At 39.5% G+C, this 23,434-nt stretch overlaps 1 protein-coding gene across 8 annotated transcripts in view; it reads left to right on the forward strand.

Moving 5' to 3' along the window:
- LOC132987065 (poly(rC)-binding protein 3) overlaps positions 1–21,229 on the forward strand; it is a 67,294-nt gene extending 46,065 nt beyond the window's left edge. Inside the window, exons 8-18 of one of the 8 annotated variants that reach the window (XM_061053855.1) lie at positions 1,467–1,490; positions 1,600–1,632; positions 2,215–2,331; positions 3,076–3,207; positions 4,068–4,214; positions 8,237–8,311; positions 10,427–10,468; positions 12,435–12,510; positions 14,297–14,349; positions 14,944–15,113; positions 15,968–16,340. In XM_061053855.1, coding sequence (XP_060909838.1) covers positions 1,467–1,490; positions 1,600–1,632; positions 2,215–2,331; positions 3,076–3,207; positions 4,068–4,214; positions 8,237–8,311; positions 10,427–10,468; positions 12,435–12,510; positions 14,297–14,349; positions 14,944–15,113; positions 15,968–16,022 — 924 coding nt within the window. In that variant the 3' untranslated portion in view covers positions 16,023–16,340. Of the gene's footprint in view, positions 1–1,466; positions 1,491–1,599; positions 1,633–2,214; positions 2,332–3,075; positions 3,208–4,067; positions 4,215–8,236; positions 8,312–10,426; positions 10,469–12,431; positions 12,511–14,296; positions 14,350–14,943; positions 15,114–15,967; positions 16,341–18,533 lie in introns of those variants that run through there. The other 7 variants (XM_061053854.1, XM_061053859.1, XM_061053857.1 and 4 more) reach the window with 7 other exon arrangements.
- The last annotated feature ends 2,205 nt before the right edge of the window (positions 21,230–23,434 follow it).

The following is a 23,434-nucleotide window of genomic DNA, read 5'->3' on the forward strand; positions in this document are numbered from 1 at the left end:
GTAAATGTGTGCATCTTGGTTCCCCTTGTTAAACATAATTCATGGCTTTTCATCTCATACAGCAGGAGGGTTCACAATTTGTGATAAAATCTAACTGCAGTGTTTGCGTCATTTTTTGTTTAAGTCGGATGAGTTTTTTTTTTAAAGGGAAGTGTCTTCAATAAGAAAGGGTTAGGGTTGTGCAAAAGGAGCTCTCTTGATGGGATGTGCTCCACATAGACTCGAGCCAAAATCTCCCTCTCTTTTTTTTTCGGTGCCAAGAAGTGTGAATCTCCGAAAGCTGAGAACTGCCTGCTGATTACCTTCAGTACAGACACCAGTGACCCTGTGAAAGTTTAGACGACCCTTCAGTAACACAGGTTCCTTTTGGCCATGGAGCCTGCCACAACATGTTCAACCTCCAACAGGGAACTTGGGCAGCATGACCTAGGTCAGCAGCAGGGTCTAAATACACTATCTGATGCAGGTGTGGTGCTTATTCTGACACTTCCACTTTTTTAAATGTTTGGTGTTATCCAGGACAACAGGAAGACTTGAATGTAGGATGGATAGTGTCCTAGATGATCCCTCCTGTAGGATTTTGTAAGAGCAGGACTGGTAAACCCAGAACATAGGAGTTGTTGGAGGTAGAATTATGTCTACCCTTAAATTTGAAAGTTTTTTCAGTAATGAATATGAGTTGGCCTAAATCAGTGATGCGGCTCATTTGGGACTAGTCTTTTAGGTCCTACAAAAAAAAAATCCTGATCCTTTAATTATTTAAATAAGGGAAACATTGTCAGCAGAAAATAATCTTTGCAAGTCATGTCACTGTGTTTCCCAAACATATTTTAGGAAAGAAAGAGGTTTTTTGATTGTGGCTCTTGCAGAAATATTTTTTGGTCAATGTGGCTCTAAAGTCTAACAAGGCTGAGTACCACTGGTCTAAATGTTTAAAGCACTTTGTAAAAAATGTGCTTCTTATTTGATTAGTTTAAGCTTAGATTTGGTCCAGGTGCCAGACGAGTACACTTGGATTGAGTAGCAAATGTTAAAAGTAGAATATTTAAGGGCATCTAAAAGTATTTTTTACTAACTGACTTTACAAAAGTCATGATTAATATGATGACTGCTAAGGGAAGAGCCTGGCATTAAGCAGGAAGTGGCCTGCAGTGTTAACGCCTCAACGGATGCAACCCTCTCAGTCTCTAAGAGGGGTCAGGGAGTGTTGATGCTGCCAGCCGACGTTGCCCTGCTGCCCTTTTCCCCACAGTGCCACTCCGAGCTCATGAAGAGTGATTACATGCATATGGAGAGCGTGGCCCTAGACACCAACACACAGCTGTGAAACCTCTGCATGCCCCTGTAGTGTCTGCTCTTTGCCCAGGAAAATACAAGACCATACTGTGATAGCCCTTTAAATACCTCTGCAGTCATATTTAAAGAATCATTTTTAAAAATGCATGACTTTTGTGTTTTGATTGCAGGAAGTTGGAAGCATAATCGGAAAGGTAGGTTCGTTTTATTAGAGCATGCATGCCAGTATGGAGAAAAATATATGTTCAGACGTTTTCTGATTTATGATTGAACAGTTTTCATGACATTTTTTCTTTCCTACAGAAAGGGGAAACAGTGAAGAAGATGCGAGAAGAGGTGGGTTTCAGTCTCATAAAGTGCAATTTCTAAAATGCAATAAGATATACTTTATTAACCCGATAGGGGAAATTCAATTTTACACTCCACTGTTGAACATGCTACACACACATAGGCTGAAATACACACACATGCACAAAAAGGATCCTATTGATATGCACTGATGGAGAGATGTCAGAGTGAGGGGGCTGCCCACAGGGAGCGCTCCTGAGCTAGTAAAGGGGGCTGGTGCCTTGCTCAAGGGCACTTTGGCAGTGCTCAGGAAGTGAACAGGCACCTCTCCAACTACCAGACCAATTTTCAGACTTGAACCAGCAAAAAAAACAGACTGAGCTGCAGCCTCCTCTTAACTATGCACCCAATGTCGGGCTAATATGTACGGTACATTTTCCATAGCTTGTCACAAAGTGATTCACTAAAAGCTCTGTAAACAATATGAATCACTTGAACTACATGTTTTAACAATTCCTTCTGTTTATAAACCAGGAATAGATTATTCAAATTAGAGACATCTATTCCTGGATTAAGGCTTCAGCACTGAATTGACTCTATTGACAACATGCACGTGTTGTTTTTTTCCAGAGTGGAGCACGAATCAATATTTCCGAGGGCAACTGTCCTGAGAGGATTGTCACCATCACTGGGCCGACGGACACCATCTTCAAGGCTTTCGCTATGATTGCCTACAAATTTGAGGAGGTATGATAAGATTGTATGAAGACTGTACGACTTTTTGTAAAGGAAAAGATTTACATCTCACTGGGCACATGAATCAATGAAACCCAGTGGTAGCTGAAGTCTCTTAATTTACACTACAGACTGCATGTAGGGAGTGGATGTAGTTTAAACCCTGCATTCTCTCTCAGTACCAGCAGGGGGCAGCTGAACTGGTTGTAAAAAGAAGTCTATTACATGAAAATGATCCTACTTCCTAGTTAACATATTACCTGGTTTAAGAGGTTCTATTACATGTTTAATTAGCTGACAAAAAGCAGTATTCATACCAAAGTGAGCTTGTGTAATATTTTGTTGGACACGTGTAAGCTGGCTGTGATCAAATAAGTGAACCCATCCTCAGCTATAAAAGGTGAATTGAAATTGTGCCCTTTCAGCTATCTTTTCCTCTGATCCTGCCTTTGAAAAGATAAATCTAAATGGATACACTAAAGCACTGTGACTGGAACCAAAGAGGAGACCCACTGCTGTGTCCTCAGTGACCGGAGTCAAATCTGGTATCCTTGATCAAGTCCTTTGTTTCTTACTGACAAGGCATAAAAGACCAGGATTAAGACTTGTGCATAATGCAGCTTAGCCGTCCTGACCTTTGTTCTGATCTGAACTGATTTATATTGATAACCAGACCAATGCTGTGTTTTCTTTTGGGTCATATTGGGAGAATATTAGCACTCAAAAGTTGGATGTTTGTTTTATGTTTTGTTGTAGGACATAATCAATTCCATGAGCAACAGCCCAGCAATCAGCAAGCCCCCAGTCACCTTAAGGCTTGTAGTTCCTGCCAGCCAGTGTGGCTCCCTCATCGGTAAAGGAGGCTCCAAAATAAAGGAGATGAGAGAGGTATGACATCAAACATTGTACTAATAACCTTTCAGTTTCATACATTTTTTTAATATATATATGACTAATGGGAAAGAAAAAGTGCAACAATTTTTTTTTATTCTCGCTCATTGTAGTGGTCAAGTTTCACTTTTATTATTCTTTTTTTTATCTAACATTCAAAATATTTATTTTCTCTTTTAAAAAAAAAAACATATTTATTGCTTTTATGAACATAGATAATACAGACTAAACAAAAACCAGCCAACCCCCCTCCCCCCTCCCAAAAGGAAAGAAAAGACAATAAAAGAACAGAAAAATAGCACGTCTATTGCAATGCACATACGCGCAACAGGATGGTGCAGTTAAGACACAGAATATTATTATTTTTAATTTTTTGCAAACACCATACCAAACAAAACAGTTTTCTTATCATACTTATTGGTCTAAAGATAAGGCACTTGCAGATCCAAGGATGGCCACCAGTGGGTCAGGTTTCCAACATTTTCCAAAAGCCCTAGATAAACAATAAAATATGTTTTTCCAATGGCATCTATTACAGAGAGGAGAAACATCAGGGAAAGAAGGTATAATTTTTCCCGAGAGTAATAAAGGCTGTGAAGTGTTTCAAACTGTATTAGATTGTGTTTTAACTGAACAGTCATGGATTGACATTTGTCCCAGATCACATCTTTTAACTCTACATTTAGCTACACTGAGTCTGCAACAGGTGGCATTAAGTGGATCAAGGATAGGTGGCAGAATAAGTACATTTATTTGAGTTTGCTGCCCTACAGATTTTATTTGCTGTAAGACTGATGATGTGGATCTCTACATTTCTTCAACCTTCCTCTTACCAAACATTGTCTTGTCCCTCAAAGTCCCTCACTCTCCTCCAGTCCACAGGCGCCCAGGTCCAGGTGGCAGGAGACATGCTGCCCAACTCCACAGAGCGTGCTGTGACAATCTCTGGGACCCCAGAAGCCATCATCCAGTGTGTCAAACAGATCTGTGTGGTCATGCTGGAGGTAGAGTATGACATGCTTCTTACAGAGCCTTAGTAAAGTCAGTTTTGCAGGGGCGTCAGATATATAATAAAATCAATGTTTCGATGATCTTGACATTTCATTCAACAATCATTTCCAGTGCATGAATGAACCTGGGTGTACAAAGTGAATTAAAGGAGAAGAGTTACTCTTTGGGTTGTGGCTAGACATGATGTTAGTTTTGTTGAAACTATAAAGCATAGGTTACATCCTTCACTTTATATTTGTAAAACTGAGAAGTCCAACAGAGTCCCTGTTGGACTTCTCAGCTCAGCTAATACAAGCGTCTCTCAAACTTTAGGGAGAAATTGTCTTGACCTAACTTGTACCAGGTCGAAGCACGACCCCAAATCTTTCTGAGCTAACTTTTTGACCTGTGTTCCATTTTAAAACAGAAAATGTGTGAACAGCTATGATAAAAGATTTTCTTTTGGAAACCAGGAAGCAAAAGGAGCTCAAAATGTAACATTTGATAGCTGATTCCACAGCTGTCTTCAGGATCTAACTGGACACAGAAGTGAGCCGTAGAAATGAGCGCACACAGGTATAACCATCCCTAACCTGATTTTGAACAACAATGGCATTAACTAACAACCTTAATTTATAGAAGTAAACGTATAACTTCAGATTTTCCTCCTTCTTCATTCTGACCTTTTTATTTTGCCCTTTTCACCTCCTCCGTCTTTTATTATCTTTTCCATTTGCATTTTCATTAACCTCTGCCCTTTCTGTCTTGATTTCTGACATTACATGGATGAATTGATTTGAAGGGTTACAGGGAGCTGAGAACAGTCTGCACCGCTGCCCTCGCCTTACAGTATAGGAAGCCTCTTGACGATTCTTGGACTGTGCAAAGTCTAATCAGATAAATTAGATTATTCCGACATCAAGTGGGCAGCGGCCGACAGGTTGATCTTCTTTTTTTTTTTTTGCTTTTTCAAAACTTCTCCCCCCTCATTGCTCGTGGTGCCCTTGCGGCCCCAGTAGGTGGGCCGGCCCATCTGCCATTTGGCTGAATTGCCAAAATGCATGTCCAAGCTTGGCTGTATTTCTATTTAAGTCTGTTTAGTATATTTGCCAAATGCTGATTCTTATGCCATGTAAACAAAAAAGAAAGCAGCAGAGAAGACGTGAATATATCAATATTAATGATGCAAAACTGTTCAATCAATAGCAACTCAAATGCATAGATTCCTATATAGATCCACAAATGTGAACACAAGTATATAGACCCATTTTTAATGCGCACACAGTTATAAATAGCTAAAAACATGTCCAGCTAAAAAGGTTTTAAAATAAATTCTCCTAGAGCTGAGAGTACACAGTCATCAGTCACACCTCTCACTTGGCTTTCGATTTACTCTTGCTGCACTTTTGCAAGATCTGCAAAAATGTGTTAAAATCCTTTAATTTGTAATGTCTTCCACAGATGTTTGTGTGGTATGTGTTTGATTGTTTAAAGCTCAGGCTCACTACGTGGTCACTGTGTGGTCCCACTGAAGCACCAGTTGACTGAACTGGTGTCTGCCCGGCCTCGCTCGTCACTGGTTGGCGAGTATCGGGGTGTTTTTCAATCAAACCAGCTCCCAATCTGGTTTATGTACTAAATGATTGTTAACTGAAAAGTTCTCTTTCATTGCATGATGATGACAAAATGGAGCACAACAGAAGTGGAGGAGAATTTGCCCTCATTCATTGTGTAAATTAGCAGTGGCTAATTTGCTGCCTAAAGCATGCTTGGATACCTGTAGTGGTGTGGTCCAGGCGGTCTGAACAGCTATTCTTCTTTCTTATACCTCATTCATAATAATTTGTGGATCTCTATTTGCACATCTTTGTACAGATCTGTATACATATTCCTGCATCTATTTAAAGCATGCATTAGTAAGCAGTGATGCACAAATGATAGATGTATACTGTTTATGTTAAAGGATCATCAATTTGATTTATTTAGTTGTTTTTGAAGGAAACCCCTCAGACCACCCTGGATAGTTCAGTGATAAAAGGAATACACTGAAAATGGTGCAACCCAGTTCTGAATAGTTCTAGGCTGTGAGGGCTGTGTTGTCTTTCTGGCTAGACACTCCTGCACCTTGTCTCCATGAATTATTATATTCACTGCCTGTGGTGGTAGAGGCGTTTTCTCAGAAACCAATTTTTGAATGGGACTTTTTCTCAGGGAAATGTCACAAGAGATACCAGTTACACTTTCTGGGGAAGAATCACCTGCTTATTGTTTTCTGTAAATGTCATCAGAACATGCAATCTGCCGAGTATTAGAGGGACATTTTTTATCTTGTTATGCACTTTCTATTTTGTTGCAGACTTAGACTTTTGAAAATCAATATCCAGTACAATCATTCATTTCCATGCATTGATTTCCATGCATGCTGCTTGAATTGATTTCAGTCAGCAGCTCTTTCTGCTCTCATTCAGAGTGCAGCAGGCAGGTGAGAGTGAGTAACCATGGTGACTGTATGTCTGTCAATCATTGATGCCCTGCCCCTTCTATGAATAGAACTCTTCTTTCAGTAAAACTTACTTTGACTAATGTGTCACAGTAATCATCATCACAGTTTGTCATGGTTTGTCACACTCAAAAGATTTGAAGACAAAAAAGAGAAACAATACTAAGTCATAATTTTAAATTGGTGCAGAAAACAAATAGTGCATAGGTGTTACCAGAATGCAGGGAAAGACGTCATTGGTGTTAAAAATGATATGGGGGTGACATTTTTCAAATAGACTTATTAGCACAGTTTTTGTGCATTTAAAACATTACTCAGGGAAATAAGTTGAACTGGTCGGTAACTTGCAACATGTGTCTTTAAGATCAGTATGAAAAAAATCTAATATGTGATTTTTTTCCATATCGCCCACCACTTATTTGAACTGTGATGAAAACTCACATTCCTCTTTCATTTTCATCCACCCTTTGCTGGATCTTAAAGGTGCACTACAGAGTTTTGGTGATGAAATTTGAAAGTTGGAGAAGTTAAACAATTATATGCAATATTTTCTGAACTGAATACACAAACTTTATTCAAGGAAAAAATGGATCACTGTTTAAAACTTACCCCACAATGACTTCTCATGTGGCATTTTCTCTTCAGACAGTGTTACAGGGACCTCACTGAGGACAGTTTGTGTATGGAGGTTTGGACATATGCCACAGAATATGTACATCTCCAACTTTCAAATTTCTCTACCAAAACTACAAAGTGCACCTTTAATATTGTGTTAAAGCACAACCCTAGAAGTGGACACTCCTCCCTCTACAGAGCAGCAGCTACAGAGGAAATCTGATGAAGCCCTCTCAACAGCCCTGTTGATGTTGCATAGCATGAATCAATAACTGAATGTCATTATAGTGAGTTTGAAAACCCCCCTGCCTTCTCATTGAAACAACGCCCTTGTTGTCTGGGTTATAAAAAAACGAGGTATTTGCAAAAAAAAACAAAAACATTGAGACGAGAGTTAACAAGCACCAGGTCTTCGTATTTCTCTAATATTCATGAACAGAGGTTACTAATACCTCAGAGCTCCAGGGCTTCCTTCTGTTTTCATTAACGTGTTCCAGTGTTGTTCTTGAAGTGCCGGCAAATTAAAACATTTCTTAGATTAAAAAAAAAAAACAAGATTCAATCTCAGCGGAGAGTGGTTCTCCTGCTGTTACTCTGCAGTGAAGCAGGTTCAAGAAATGTAATTATGAAAACAAGTTATCACAGATAGCAGGGTGAGATCAGGTTTTTCAGCTTCCTCACCTGGAGAAGGAGGAGAAGATCGATATAATGTTCATGTTACGTATTTGCAGATAAAACTAGATTGTGTACAGATTTTAATTCTTGATGTGGAACTGAAATATATCTTCTTAGCTCATGCTGTATAAAGAAAAAAGCCAATGAGCATTTTTCAAAATGTTGAACAACTTTTTTTACGCTTTCCTGTTTTAAATAAAGTAAGATGATGCAGACTGCCTCTTCTCTGTCTTCCCTTTCTCTTAGTCTCCGCCAAAAGGTGCCACCATCCCTTATCGCCCAAAGCCTGCCTCCACCCCGGTCATTTTTTCCGGCGGCCAGGTAAGAGCTGAGCATGTTTCTTCTTCTCAGTCTGTGCCTACAGCAAACCTGAGACTTTTGAAATGCAGCATCAGCCGTTGCCAGTTGTAGCTGATGCTGCAGTTGATTTTTCTGCAATGGTTTTTACTTTTCATTTGAATACTTTGATACCACAAAGACCCATTTGTAAATGAGGGTTGGCCTCATTTTTGGAAATTAAAGCGTTAGTGTTTTACTCTTGTTGCATAATGATATTGCCACAAACTAGTCTTACAGAAGAGGCTGGGCTTAAGTTAATGCAGCAAGGTCCTGCATAACACAATGTATTTCTGTTACCAAATTCAAACCAACCCCAGCTTACCAAAGTGCTTTGAAAACAAAATAAAAATAAAAGGTTATCAGACAGCAGGTAGTTCAAGTTTAAGTGTGTCAAGGTGCCAAAAAAAGCTTGTCTCTGGTTTGGTGGGGGTTGAGCAAAAGAAATGTGAGGGAGCACCTTAATTTTAAACTCAACAATTATTACTCCTAGCAAAATGAAGCCACACTACTGAAACTGCTTACCATGGATTATAGAGTTGTAGATCTGGTCAAAGAGCTGTTAAACAGTCAGAAAACAATACAGAAGAAAACCATAACAGCTCATTGAAACTCGTTATGAATCCAATTTAGAGGCTTTGCTTCTGTCTGGAAATGTTACCCAGTGGACATTAATCTGAATGTAAGACACAGTCAAAGCCTTTAGGCAACATAATGCACGAGCTGGTTTTGCATAAATTTGGAGAGCGAGCAAACTAACACAGGGGAACACGAACCACACAAACACCTGTGTGACATAAAGAAACCCAGTACAATGTGCACACAATAAATACCACTCTTTTGAAGCTTAAAATGTGAGCTTTGTGGAGGAAGTGTCCAATATTTGTCCATTGGTGTATTAGTACAAAACTGTCATTTTTGATCTGTAAGAAAATGTCTGGTTGGATTCCATCACATTGTGCAGATGTTCCTGTTATAATATATCATAATATTACATTTTATTCATAAAGCTCTATTCAAAACACTCAAAGACACTTTATCAATCAATCAATCAATCATTATTTGAAGATCGCAATTCATGACAAGTGTTATGTCGAGACGCTTTACAAAAGAGCAGGTTAAAGACCATACTCATTGTAAATAAAAATGGTATGGGGAAGATGGTGTAATATCCAGGAAGGATCTATCGGTTGTATTGCTTGCGTTCCTGTTGTCCACACTTCCTTTTCCCCCTGAGGTGGAGGTTGGAGCAGGCCGTGCATGAATGATGATGGCGGTGGTTGTGGGGACGACCAGTGGCAATTCTAGGGTCATTTGGGGCCCTAGGCAAAAATACATTGGGAGCCCCTCAACCAGCGTTCATCACCATCATGTCTGCCAGTGTCCCGGCACTTTCTCTTTTTCCTCTTTCATTTTACCCTCCAAAACGGATAATTCCTCTTCATTTTCCTTCGGTGATTTTCAAGGGAGACGGAGCGCTGTCTGGTGGGGCCCCCTAAGGGGGGTATCCTACTGTCATTGCAAAATTTGCACATTTTTAGCCACTGCTGTGGTTTAAAGGTTGTCAGCCCTTGGGGGATCCCCTGCTGGCCAGGGGCCCCAAGCTGTTGCCTGCCTTGCCTAGTGCCAAACAGCCCCTATGGGGACGACACAGTCCGATGGTGGGGGCTGGGCGTCAGGGACGTTGGGTGGAAGTAATGCCAGATCACGTCGCTGGAGGTTGGGGGAGCTTGGTTCTTCTGAGAAGAAGTGACATTTTTGAATAAAACGAAAACAGTGGAATCAAAGAAGGAAATATTTCCTTCATATTTGTATTAGACAATTAGTGGTGATGTACATGATGAGACATTCACACTTATGGTGGAAATACCTTCTAAATATCCTGTTACAAGGTCTTACTGCACTTTACATTCATGTATAAAGGACATGCTGCTCATAATATGGTTTTGAATATGAACACAATTAGACAACCTTGTCCTTTTATGTTTTTTAAAGTTCACAGAACCTTAGCATCAACATGGCATGAATGGATTTTTCTCTCTTTTGTTTGTATATGATGTGCTGAAATATTGCTCTCTGCTGTGTTTTCCATCTCTCCAGGCCTACACAATTCAGGGACAGTACGCCATACCACACCCAGATGTGAGTTCTGACTCTGTTTCTTATTTAATGAAGACCTGCATCATAATTATAAATAATTTAAAACAAAAGAACCCTCTTAATTACACAGACACGCCAGCTCTCGGAAGTAATTTAGGGCCAAGTCATCAATCACAACTTCCAAAATCTTTGTCCTTGTGGTTTATAGGGGACATGGAGCCCCTATAGACGCCCAAAAAAAACATTTGCCAGATCTCTTTGATAACAAAACACAGCTGGTGATAATGATAAAGGAAAAGACAGTAATGGCAGCTTTTGATGTGGACACCCCTTTAATTTCAATGGACCATATAGTCTCCATTAATAATCTTCCTTCATCTGTCCTTGTCGTGAGAGCATCTCAAGAGCTACCTTGTGTCGGATCCACTAATTCAACGTTGGGCTGTGATTGATGCCACTGGAGGTGCTGGTTGACGGTACAATCACTCAAGTACAGGCTTGACACCCTCTTCCACCCTCATTAAAACTCTTCTTAAAAGGAGAAGGGGGCTCACAAGCATCGGTCTTCCTCCATTGCTGATGGAAATGATACACAGCAGGGGAAAGGCTTAATGTGACCATGTCAGGTGGAGAAGGAATCCTCCGACAGGCTTGTAAAACTTCAGGTTCTCCATTTCTGAGTCGCAAGTGCCAGCTAGAAGGACACGTGGTAATTGATGGGACACATTTGGTTACTGTGCTCATGAGTGGAGTTATTTGTCTCTACATTTTGTAAATTTAAATTTGGAGAAGGTTGCAAGGCCATGGGGGTACATCTCAAGCCTCTTCAATTGCATCCATGCTTGTCTTGCATCTTTTTCTTGCATCTCAGTCCCGTCCTTGAGGAATGCATAAAGAGATGCATTGAAACCATATATGTGGAAAAGATACCAGGATAAGGTTACGAGCTAGATGGTGAATCAAAAAGCAAATCAAATATAAAAATAGGAAGGGAACTCTCTATTCTGTGTGTTTCATGAAAAGTTATGCACAGTTATTCATGCTTAAATCTACTGTGAGGACATTCTTAGTGTTGATGTTGGCGCCCTCTGTGGACAAAGCTGTCTTAACTCTTTGCTGATCTTGTCCTGTATACGTGTAAGTAGATTCATCTGATGATGAACTTCTCTTCTTGATGTCTTTTGAGAGTGAAATGCATCACTCACGGTGAAAATGTTACAGAGTCCGCTTCTGCAGCTTGCTGTTAATCTCCTTGTCTGACGGCAACCCTGTGGCAGCAGTGTGAAAAATCAAAATCAAAACTGACTGTAAAGAAACGTTGAGTCTTCTTCCTGATTTTACCTTTGTCATATAGAGGCATCAGTTTTAATTTCAGTCTGTTTCATAACCTGCCAAACACTCCGCACAGGCGCTCAAATACTTCTGACGTCTAACACGATTTCAGCAAACGCAGCAAAAAAGTGACTGTCTAGGAACTAAATATTTGTTTATAGTCTTGTTCAAGGCACCCTTTAGTGTCTGTTCTAAGGTCTGTCAATGACACTTCTCTGGAATTTAAGTCAAGATCAGCTGCAGCATCCAACCAATGTGTGATTAAGTGATATTCAATAAGTGGGCGTGTCAGCGAGTAAATGGATGCCGTGAAGCCTTCCCTTCTGTATCCTTCTCCTCGGAGCAGAAATAAGAGCTTTGGGACAGCCTACAAGAGGGTGGGTCTGGAACTACCATTAATTCAAGCAAGATGAAAGGGTCTATCAATTTGGGGGACTTGGGATGTACCCTTGGTTGGAGAAAGAATCAAATGACCTATTAATTTAGAACTTCATGGCAGACAATCACCCTCTCTCTGTATCTCTTTCTCTCTTACTTTTTTGTCCTCCACCACCCTGTGTCATGACCTCCTTCTCCTCACTGTCTCTCCACTCTACTTTTGTTTGCCTTCATTTCTCGGTGTGTCCTGTGTAACAGTAACCTCTTAGTTCTACTTTCCCTCCTAACCCTTCAGCAGTTGACCAAGCTCCACCAGTTGGCTATGCAGCAAACCCCCTTTACCCCTCTCGGACAGACCACCCCTGCTTTCCCTGGTACGTACCCACGAGTCCCTTTAGATAAACTCCTTCTCTTTGCATCCAGAGAAACATTTCTCTCTCTCTCTCTCCCCCTACCTGCCACCTTATCTTTCTCTTTGCACAGCATGACCTGGTCCCTGTGGTTTCTCTCCTTCTTTGATTTTTTCATGTATATATTTTTTTTCTATCGGCTCTTTCTGATTTTACACCAGTGAAGGGAAAAAAGAAAAGAAAAATGGCACTGGGCTTAGGTTTAAAATTATGTATTGAAAATTGCATTATCACTTGGCAACAGGATTCACCTTTCCTCTGACATACCTTCAGGTTGTTTTGCCTTCCATTACAGATAAAAGCCAGTGAAATGGACTGGCCACACTGTTTTATAATGACCAACTTAATGCCTACCATCTGAACTAAGCTGTTTCTAAAGACTTTTAGCTAGAGACCTGTGTCATGTCTCACATGCAAACAAAACATCACCTGGAATTCTACAAAAACAGCAGTGTTGTTATATTTTCTTGTCACCAATTTCATGTGTAATAATATTGCTATTTCCATAATACGTAACATGATTTAAAACTGGTGTAGGTAACACTGGAGGAAACAGTTAGAGTGAACAGCTGTATTCAGAAATCTTTTCTGACATTTTTCTGCAACAAGCTCGCTTGCTTTTGCTATTAGTCCGTCCAACCTTGTTGAAACTTAATTCATGTGCAAGGAGAACATCAACGAGCATGCAGGAAAGCAGTGAAGGAGGTAGACTTAAACGCATGTAATGGCCAATAAGTCATTTCATTCAGGTCAATTGAAATGGTTGAATTGGCTCATTGAGTCAGGAGTCTTTGTGTTAAAATTATGAAAACCATGTCGACCTGAGAGACACCAAATGATGAATCAAAAGTCTGCTCCAAGCTGAAGCCCAAGATTTCATCGAGTTAAAGATGATTTAAATGTCTTATTTAATGAAGTATCCCAGTACATGACCAGAAGTATGAAAAAACTTTGATATTTCAACTTAAATAAAGAAAAAAAACTTGGTAGATGATCAATGAATTCAACAAAGATTGGAACCAGGCCTTGCATACCCTCAGCCTCGGCCCCTGGAGGTTGCCTGGCCAAATAACCAGAGTGTTTGGATCCAGAAATGTAACTTTATTTTCTCCTGTATCAGAATGTTTCCATTCAAAGGCTCAGCTCTTCTGTTCAGACTGTAATACGTCCCACCATGTAGCAGCTTTCAGGCTTTGTTCTGTCTTTTACCAGCAGTCAAAGTGATGAAGTAGAGACACCTTCATACTGTATTAATTAAATGGAGAGCTATAAATTGGGTGGATTTGATTTTATTGATTTAATCCTGAAGGCTGGCGTTGGCCAGAGATAAATCTGTTTGATGAGATCATTTATTGTTTTTATTGTAATGGGAATTTAAAAAAAATGTAATCTTTCTTAAATACGTTGCCTAACTAAAGCTTGATTAAATCAATGTTGCTGTTTAAAAAATGTTACCTCATAATCTTCAGTCAACTTTACTCATGTATGCGTCCAATTAAAATGACAAACACGTGATGTAGAAATAAGAAATAGTGGGTAGAAACTGCAGCAAGAACAGGCTAATCTAGGGGGGGCGTCTGTGTGATGCAGAAAGTCAGCATATGGAGGAGGAGGAAGGGGGGGTGGGGGCTCCAGGGGAGGGGGGAAAGAGACATTTCCCAAAATGTTGGAATAATCCCTTAAAGGTTTCAGTTATGTTAACTTGACTTTTAAAGTCAAATTTCTCTTTTGTCATTGCTCTCCAACTCAGGTTTGGATGCCAGTCCACCAGCCAGCACCCATGAACTCACCATTCCTAATGATGTAAGTAGAGCCCTCTGCTGCCTGCTGACTCAGGGTTATACAGCAGGCTTAAAAAAAACAAGCAACTGATGTGTCTCTCATCTGCCATGACGTATGAATGTAGTTGTGTTGAGAGGATCTTAATTGTACAGGAAGATTATATTTGATCTTACTTCTTCAAACTTTAGTCACAGAGAACACTGATCCATCTACCTGCCTCTTTATGATGGGTGTCATTTAATTAACTGATAACAGTAAAAAAATTGCCAAAAGTTGCCTCCAATAAGATAATCCTGTTCTTTCAAACTTATTAAATGCTGTAAGAACAAATGATTGACAACATTAACATCAATGATCCTGCAAACTTCATTTCTTACTGTGGGCCCAGCAGAAAACCCACATCTCAGCTGATCTATTGACCGTGCTATCATTAATCAAACTTAATTTCCTGCAGGATGGGATTTAAATTAAACCAAGATCATTACACAAGCCATTAAACTCCCTTTTTAACGTTAAACATATTACTGAAGGGTATTAAGTAAAACTGTATTAAACCAACACAGAGGGTTCCTTCCTTCCTCCAGGTTCAAATACTTTTCTTTTTTTTTTCTCCAGCTAATAGGCTGTATTATTGGACGCCAGGGAACCAAAATAAATGAGATTCGACAGATGTCTGGGGCGCAGATCAAAATTGCAAACGCTATGGAGGGCTCATCAGAGCGCCAGATCACCATCACAGGGACCCCCGCTAACATCAGCTTGGCACAGTATCTCATCAATGCCAGGTAACCTTTTAACTCTTACAGTGGGGATCCAGCACAAACTAAAGAATAAAAAAAGCAACTCTTGAACGGTCATGCTCAGAGTGAGGATCTGAGAAAAACTTCTAACTGCGATTGTTCTCTTTGATACGAATAAAAATATCTCTCTGGTTTAGTTTTGACAGTCCTGACACTAATACTTTGATGAGTTGCTGGAAATTGCACAATATCTGTCAGGTTTTGACAAGAGGCGGATATGTCCATGAATAATGTGGCTATTCATGTTATTCTTGTTCCTTTCTACTCTTGCTACTTATTTCCATCCAAGTGCAGACATTGAAATGCATTATGTTTGAGTGAGTACACTGTGCAAGTTAGTGTCTTGTGGGAGCAATGCCAACTACGGAGGCATGCTGTGTCTTTGAACAGAACCTGCAGATTAGTAAATTCAATAATCCATTAATGAATCTTTAAATGTTAAAAAAGTGTATATGTTAAAATCTTCAAAGCCAAAAGTGTCAAGTCATGAGACAAAAAAATCGGGTTCTGGATGGTAAGAAACTGTACACACCAATGAAATACTGGAGAACATATTTCCCATAAGAATTTGTTTACCATGCTCCAGTACCCCTGTCTCTCAGTTCCCCTATATCCTCTGAATTTCTATCAACAGATAATATAAATGTATCATCCATAACTGAGGAAAACTGAACCTCACTGATGTCCACATATACCTTCACCTCAAAGTCAAATGTTATCTCTGTTGGCGCAGCAGAACTCATATTTTCTACAAACAGGACTTCATATCCAGGACATTACAGACAGCAGAGCGCTGACAAAAACTAATGGCTATTGCTTTCCCACAATTCCAATGGCAGGTTCAGGGACGTGGCTGCCATGTGGAATGACCCCTCGTCTATGACTACGTCCTGAAGTCAGCTTGAATCTGGTTCTATTTGCTGAAAAGAAACATCCAAACCAACGCTTCACTATTACCCCTTTGTGTGTTATCCAATGGAACCTCCCCCAGATTCTTTTGGTTTTGAAAATGCTTCAGGATTAGTCGGTGGGAGACCTTAAGTCAGACCAACAACACTGAGTTGCGTTTGACATAAACAAAGCCAGTGTTTTATTAGGGCCTGTTTCCACTTACACCGTTTTTTTGCGCTGGCTAAAACAGTTCAATTTTTTCAGCTCTCAGTAAGCACTACAACACTGTTTGTGTCAGCTGTTTTTTTTTTTTACTTCACTCCGAACATCAAGCCAAGCTCGTCAATGTCACCTCTCCCTTACAGACCATTCAAAATCAGGAAAGGGCAGGGCTTCTGATATTAGCTTTGTGAACAACAATGGCAGAAGAGAAACAAATCTGACTGTTCTTTTGATGGGGACGATTTCCAGGTCTAGAGCTGCAGATAATGCCATTAGGCCTACATGACTCCTTAATGTTGTTTTTAATGTATTTGCAAAGATATTTTTTTAAATAAAAGCAAATATTAAGCAGACCTGTTTCAAATACACCAATGGTCACTAACAAGGTAAGCAGAAGTCAATAGGGTGGCTGTCTCAGTTGGTAGAGTCGTTGCCTCGCAACCAGAAGGTCGAGGGTTCGATCCCCAGCTGAACAACATGTCCGATGTGTCCTTGGGCTAATGAAGTAACGAGGTACACTTACCTCTTAACCCTGCATTGCTCCCTCTGCTTCGGTGGCGGTGTATGAATGGATTAGTGTTGTACCTAATCTCTGATGTACGTCGCTTTGGATAAAAGCGTCTGTTAAGTGAATTGTAACATTGTAACAACTTTCACAACCAAAAGTCGGTGAGACTGAAACTGAGCTTGTGAGCGTGGCCAGCGCAACAAAACACCATTAATGGACACAGACCCTTTAAGGAACAGTTTGACATTGTGTTTTTTTATGTTTTGTAGTTAGTGATATGATGACCAATACCACACTCAACTTTTTCAATATGAAGCTATGACCAGGAGACGGTTAGCTTAAATTAGCTTAACCTGGAAACGGAGGAAATGTTTTGAATGTCTAAGAATCTATCTGCCAACACCTCTTAATTTAAAAAAGAACACACTTCTCACAGTAAAGAGATGCAAACGACAAACTGTAAATCATATATCTAACTCTTCAACTTTTGGATACATTCAAAAGCTAAGATAAGCTAAGCTAATCAAGCTGGAATAAGTGAAAGAGTGAGATTCAGATGTGCAGGTAGGCAGAAAAAGCCAAATGAGCAATGCTAGCTTATTTACCTTCTTATGTCACCTTGTACAACGAAATGAAGCATATTTCTATTCATGTCAAACTATTCCTTTAAATTCTTATTTACCATGCCTCACTCTTAGAATAATTATGTATCTCTTTTTGTTATGAATATATCAGATACATTTGCTACATTGTCCCATTGTGTCATTGTCTGGAAAGCATAAAAATCTTAAAAAATGTAAAATTATCAAAAAAAAGTAAAGAAAAAAAGAACATTTGACTGCCACTCAAGCAATGCTTTTTGAAAGAAGAGTCATGTGATGACTCTGTAGGGGAACACGACGATTTGACATCACATCACCATTATTTTCTGACCACTGCATGGCTTCATCAGGACTTTAGAAGTGCATGGTTGTGTCACCATATTTTTGATGTATAATGTTTATGCAAAAGGCAACAGTGAAAATATGGTATAAAAGCTGTGGCAAAATAAAGAAAGTTGAGCAGTAAGGCCGGGCATACACTTAAGGATTGTAGAAATGTGGTGGTGGAATATCATTTCACACTGTACGAGAGAATTGTTTTACAATGAACAACCAAAAGCTCATGATTTCTGTGTTCACACTCCGACGGTCAAGCCTGTCCTGAGTGCTCACACTGTGTTACATCAGAACAGAGCATCGACAATTCTCAATAAAGTTTCCCTTGTAAACGTCCACAGACATGAGATGAGAGATATTTTGCCCACTCAATTAACATGCAAGAGGGGAGCAAAATATTAGGAGCCCCAGTACACCACCACCACAGCCACCACTACAACTTCATTAATAAATAGAAAGTACAATCATCATATGAATATGTAAAGCGTTCATGTAAGAAGAAAATGTCGTGTTAGCCCTGACATTGGGGAATCGGTTCACGGCTTTACTCCCAGAGTTTATCAGAATTTCAGACATGCATTAAATCATCCGGCTATCGGGTAGCAGCTGATTGGGCCATGATTTGCCCTCATGCTCCTCTGTACACTGCACGGCAAAAATGGTACTAAGATGCGTCCTGACATGCAGCTCAGAAGTGGACTCAATTCGCACAGTTTATGTCCAGCCAGTCCTAAGCAGTCATTGCAGCCAAACTTTCCAAGTTCCTCTTTCACAGCTGTTTTATTTTCTCTGTCTACCCCTCCCTCTCCTCCTCCCCCAACCCCCGCCTTCCTTGAACTGTTCTAGGCTGACGTCTGAAGTCACAGGAATGGGCACTCTCTAGTTTCTACCCATCTTCCCTCAGAGCATCACATGACCCTTGAGCAAATGGCATTGCACCCAGTTTATTCTTTTCTCTGTGTTTGACTGTCCTACTATTTATCATTTCTAGTATCTACTGTAAACATGTGTATCTGCACATTTACTAAAGGATTTCGCACATTTATCCAAATCTCTGTTGTTTCTGTTTCTAAAAGGTCACTTTACTTTTTTGACACTCTAGTACCTTTCATGGCATCTCACACACTGCACCGCTTTCTTTTACCTCATGTTTTGTCACTTTATTTTATCCTGTTTTGCACGGCAGGCACCTAAAAGTAAATGCAAAGTAAACCTAAAGAGTGGCAGAGAAACTTTAACCAAAGCGGTAATATAATTCACACGTTTCATATTGCATATGAAGACTACTACAGAAACTTTGTGAATGCATTACTTAACACAACATTCAAAAATAAACTTTAAATCAGGTGTTTCATTCCTGTTTACTCACCACTGATGTCATACTTAATGATATCAGTGCTTTACTGTGTGTCTGCAGATATTTGCCTGTTAGTGTTAGGGTTGAATGCACACAACACAATGGTCTGCATGACACCAAAAAACTGCATTTCTAATTTACTTTCATATTAAGCAGGTAGAAAAGAAATGTAACGCGCTGCAAACAGTCAATTTATTTAGTTGTCACTCTGACTCCAATATGGAATGACCTCATACAAGCCAATGGACATCCACTGTAGCGCACACATATCAGTCTTTTGCAGGTTTTATACGAGACGTGACAAAAAGGTAGGGTGGAGAAATAAAAACAAGCAAAAGTAAATGACTGCAGCATGGAGTGAATTCCAAAATGCATGATATAAATAAACTCCACTCTATTCACCTATACTCCACCCAAATGTAATCATGTTATTCATGCTGCCATCTCGTAGCAAACAGGCCACATGGAGAGGTCTGAGACTCGACTCATGTATATTTACAGTCACACGTAGCCTATTTAAGTTGTTAAGCGTATGTCAAAGGGGCTGAAAGGCCCCTGGGAGGCGAGACCCTCATTAGTCGAATAATGTTTTTCTTCTCCTTCCCCTCAGAAGCTTGACATTTTGGTAGCAACAAACCCTTCCAGAAATGGAAAATGTGGCGTTTCTCGCTTGCATGTATGACACATTGTAAATATATGTTTTGACGTGTACATCAACCAGTAATTGGTTATGCAGGTTATGTCATGCTACTTACATCATAAACATGTTAAGAGCTTCTCTACAGTTGCCACGTTAAACAGTATCTCCTTGGTTACACCAGGTATCTCTTTAAGCTATTGACCTGTCTTACTTTAATATGCACGGGTACCCAACCCCTATCTGTGTTCAAACTAAAGCTGAATGTAACAACAAAAAAAGCTTCAAATGCTAACAATTTAAACATCGTACTCAATGGAAAACACATTTCAGGGTGTCTTCTGAACCAAACACTATAACTAGGCGAGTGGATCTGGAGGCAGGATGATTTATTAAGGAGAGAAGAAATGCTGATTTATCAAAGGGTTTCACATTTCTAACATGAAGCAGGAAACGTTGAAATTGGGTCTGTTGCAGATTAACTGTTTCATATGCTAATCTGCAGTTGATTATACCAGATGCATACAATATATTGTAAACAGTTTTATATTATGTTGATTGTTTAAATGAACTTAAACCACGGCTCACTTGATTTTGCATACTTGTAAGTAGCCAACAGAGTAATAAATAGATGTCCATTCATCTTATCACAGTCAACAAGTGTTATGCTAATATGACCGCTCAGTTTGGCAGCTTCTATTTTCAAGTCACCTAGCCGTAATGCAAGAACACATTCGACTTCCAAAGCCTGGGTATGCATTACTTTGAGTGCTAATTAAATGATTTTTTTGGGGGAATATAATTTGCGACATTGCAGTTTAGACTCATTTCCTGTTCTTTTTGTTAGCATCTATTTCTACATAGGTTGTGATTTAGTCATACATTGCTGAAACAAGGCTACGTCACGTGGACATGTTAACATTTCACATGTACACATGGCTACACATTTACATTGCGAATGTAAATCTGCACATAAGCGCTCGTCTGGCTGCATCCAGATGTTTTCCAGATGAACAAACTGAGGAAAAGCTGATCGAGGGCTGACAGGGTTTTTATGTCTTTTTTTAAAAATGTGTTTGTTTGTTTCCTAATTCCCATCGTTTACAGACTCATATCATTAAAGTATTTGATTGATTTCTTCTGTAAAGTGCACATTAAAGGTTGTGTTTATAGCTACAGTGTCTGATGGAGGCTAACCAAAATGTAACATGCTACTTTACAGTAAGTAAGAACATCTCGGTTGCCTCTTTGATCGTCATTATCAGAGTTTACATAATCATGGCGTTACTCAAGTGTGTTCATCTCTCACAGTTCTCTAAATGTGTTGCATTGTCATTGTACTTATACATGAACACTTTTTGTTACTGTGCTAGAGCAGCAAAAAAATAAAGGTTAGCACTGTGTGGTGCTGTTTGAAGAAATATGACAGATATTATATATTAGTTAAATGATTTGCCTTTTGGAGGTCTGTGTTTGGATTTATTTACTGAGGTTGATTCTGAAATGTTTTGTAAAAAGAGGAGAATAAAGTTTGTGTTTTTCCCTTGACCTGAGCCTTGTTACCTTTTATTCAGAAGACGTTTATTTAGTGTGTATTGTTCTGATACCTTCGTCTGTAATACCAAGTTTAACAAGTTTTAAAGGTCTTGTTTTGTCTGATAAACACAGACTCCTTGAGTAATATTGCACCACAGATGAATCAAAGTCGACATAAATTGCCCTGCACTAGCGGAAAAAGATTGATTCCTTTAAAGCTCCTGTGAGGAGTATACAACTGGTTATGAACAAGACTGAAATTAATATGTAATACTTGTATGGAACAAACAATGCCCCAGTTCATGTCATGATCATTTAGTGTCAAACACTGTGTGTGCAGAGTTTTTGCACTACAGGTCAGTTTTCACGTCTATCTTCTCCAAGGTTGAAATGTCTTGATTTGTTTACCTTTGATCTCAGTGAACACGAGCTTACCCACCCGTTGAAGCCAAACTTCCAATCCGCAACTAACCCAAACATCAGTGGTGCTCTGGGAGCTTTCATTTTGACCAAAGGATTGTTGCTGTCAGGGATATGCCAGAGAAAAGTGTATAAAAGTAAGTATAAAGGTTTTTTCAAGGACTTTGGTGTCTTTTTGAAGATAAAATAGGAAGAAAATAAATAATTAAGCTTTGGATTGCATTCACAACAGATGGCTTACAGAAAGAGAGAGAGAGAGAGATCAACAATTTGACTGAGTAACATTGACATCAACACATATAATTCATTAAACTGTGATTTAATGTACTTCTCTCTGCTGTTCTGAACCCCTGCCACAGAGAGGTACATTCCTCAAGAGGACAGCAGTGGGGCATCACATTTGCTGCAAAGACCTTTATCTGTTTAAATGTATCCTGTTGTTATCCATCCACCCTGCCCTTAACAGAAAGATCTGATGTACCTGATTTCAAATAAACCCAAGATAACCCTGCAGGAGGTCCGTTAGTGTCTACTTACACAGAACCTAATGACCATAAAGTGGAGAAAATCGCAGCACTACTTTTCTGAAATGCAATTTACAGACAAGCTTTATTGCAATTAGGAAGGTAACAGACTTTGGCTTCATTTCCCTAAAATTATCTGTGATTGACTCATGTACACACAAGCAGGGGTCTCCCACAGAGCCACACATTCACAGACTTTCTCACAGTGAAAGTTACTCAAAGCAGACGGGAAAGTTTTTCATTTCTTCTCATTGTCATATTTTTATCTTCAGGCTTCAACCCAAACACTTTTTCCTGGATCTGAAGACACAGGGTTACAGATACTGCTGGGTGTATGTAATGATTACATGCAGCTGCTCTGTGGATATTTTGGATGCATTCTCTCTTCTAAAGGGCTGATTGCATGGGCAGAATATTATCTCGTTAAAACGGCGTGAGATCACATTCTACTCATGTAATGCAAAGTCAGAGATTGATTTATAATTTATAATCAAGATTTCGGTGTATCTAAAACAATAATCCGGAACATGCAGGTGAGGGAGACATAGCTGAAATGATAGAATATGGTGCAATCGTCAGTAACATCCCTGCAAAGAATCCATCATGTCTCAAGTCAATGTTTTCTTGGCTGTCATTGAGATGTCAGTGAGATGCAGAGTTGCGGTATTAGTATACAAATACTTTACTCAAATACAAGTACATATGTGTGTTTAAAATGACATTAAAAGTAGAAGAATTTCTACTTCTTAACTAAAGTCCAAATTCAAAAGTACAGGCTCTGATATCCTTTCGATATAAAATTCAAACATTGCCCTCTGAGAGACATTTCTACTTCGCTGTTTCTGTGTGAAGCTAACTGAGGATCATTTCATAACAGAGAATGATATAGGAACAGGATGTATAGGGGCGCAGGAGTGCTGCAGCACCCTGGAAATGACGTACAAAATAAAAACAATCAGCTGATTAAGACATTTAATCTTATGTGTATACCTTCTTATGGGGTATGTAGAAGTAGTAGTCTGTGATTTCAGTGATTGTATTTTTTGTCTGTTTACTTTAGTAGTGTGTTACTAGTTTATAATACTTCCTGTTACCTGATACAACTGTCAGCTCAGTTGTGTACACTTTGTGGTGTATCAACATTAAAGTAACCAAAGTTGTCTGATCCACCTGTCAGACTGTACGTAGAGAGAGAGACTTGCTCATCCATATTATGGACGAGCAACAGTGAGGAAGCATGGCATTATGCACAGCCGTGGAGGGCCAAGGAAAC

The sequence above is a fragment of the Labrus mixtus genome, chromosome 13 (genome assembly GCF_963584025.1).
Source record: "Labrus mixtus chromosome 13, fLabMix1.1, whole genome shotgun sequence".
NCBI lineage: Eukaryota > Metazoa > Chordata > Actinopteri > Labriformes > Labridae > Labrus > Labrus mixtus.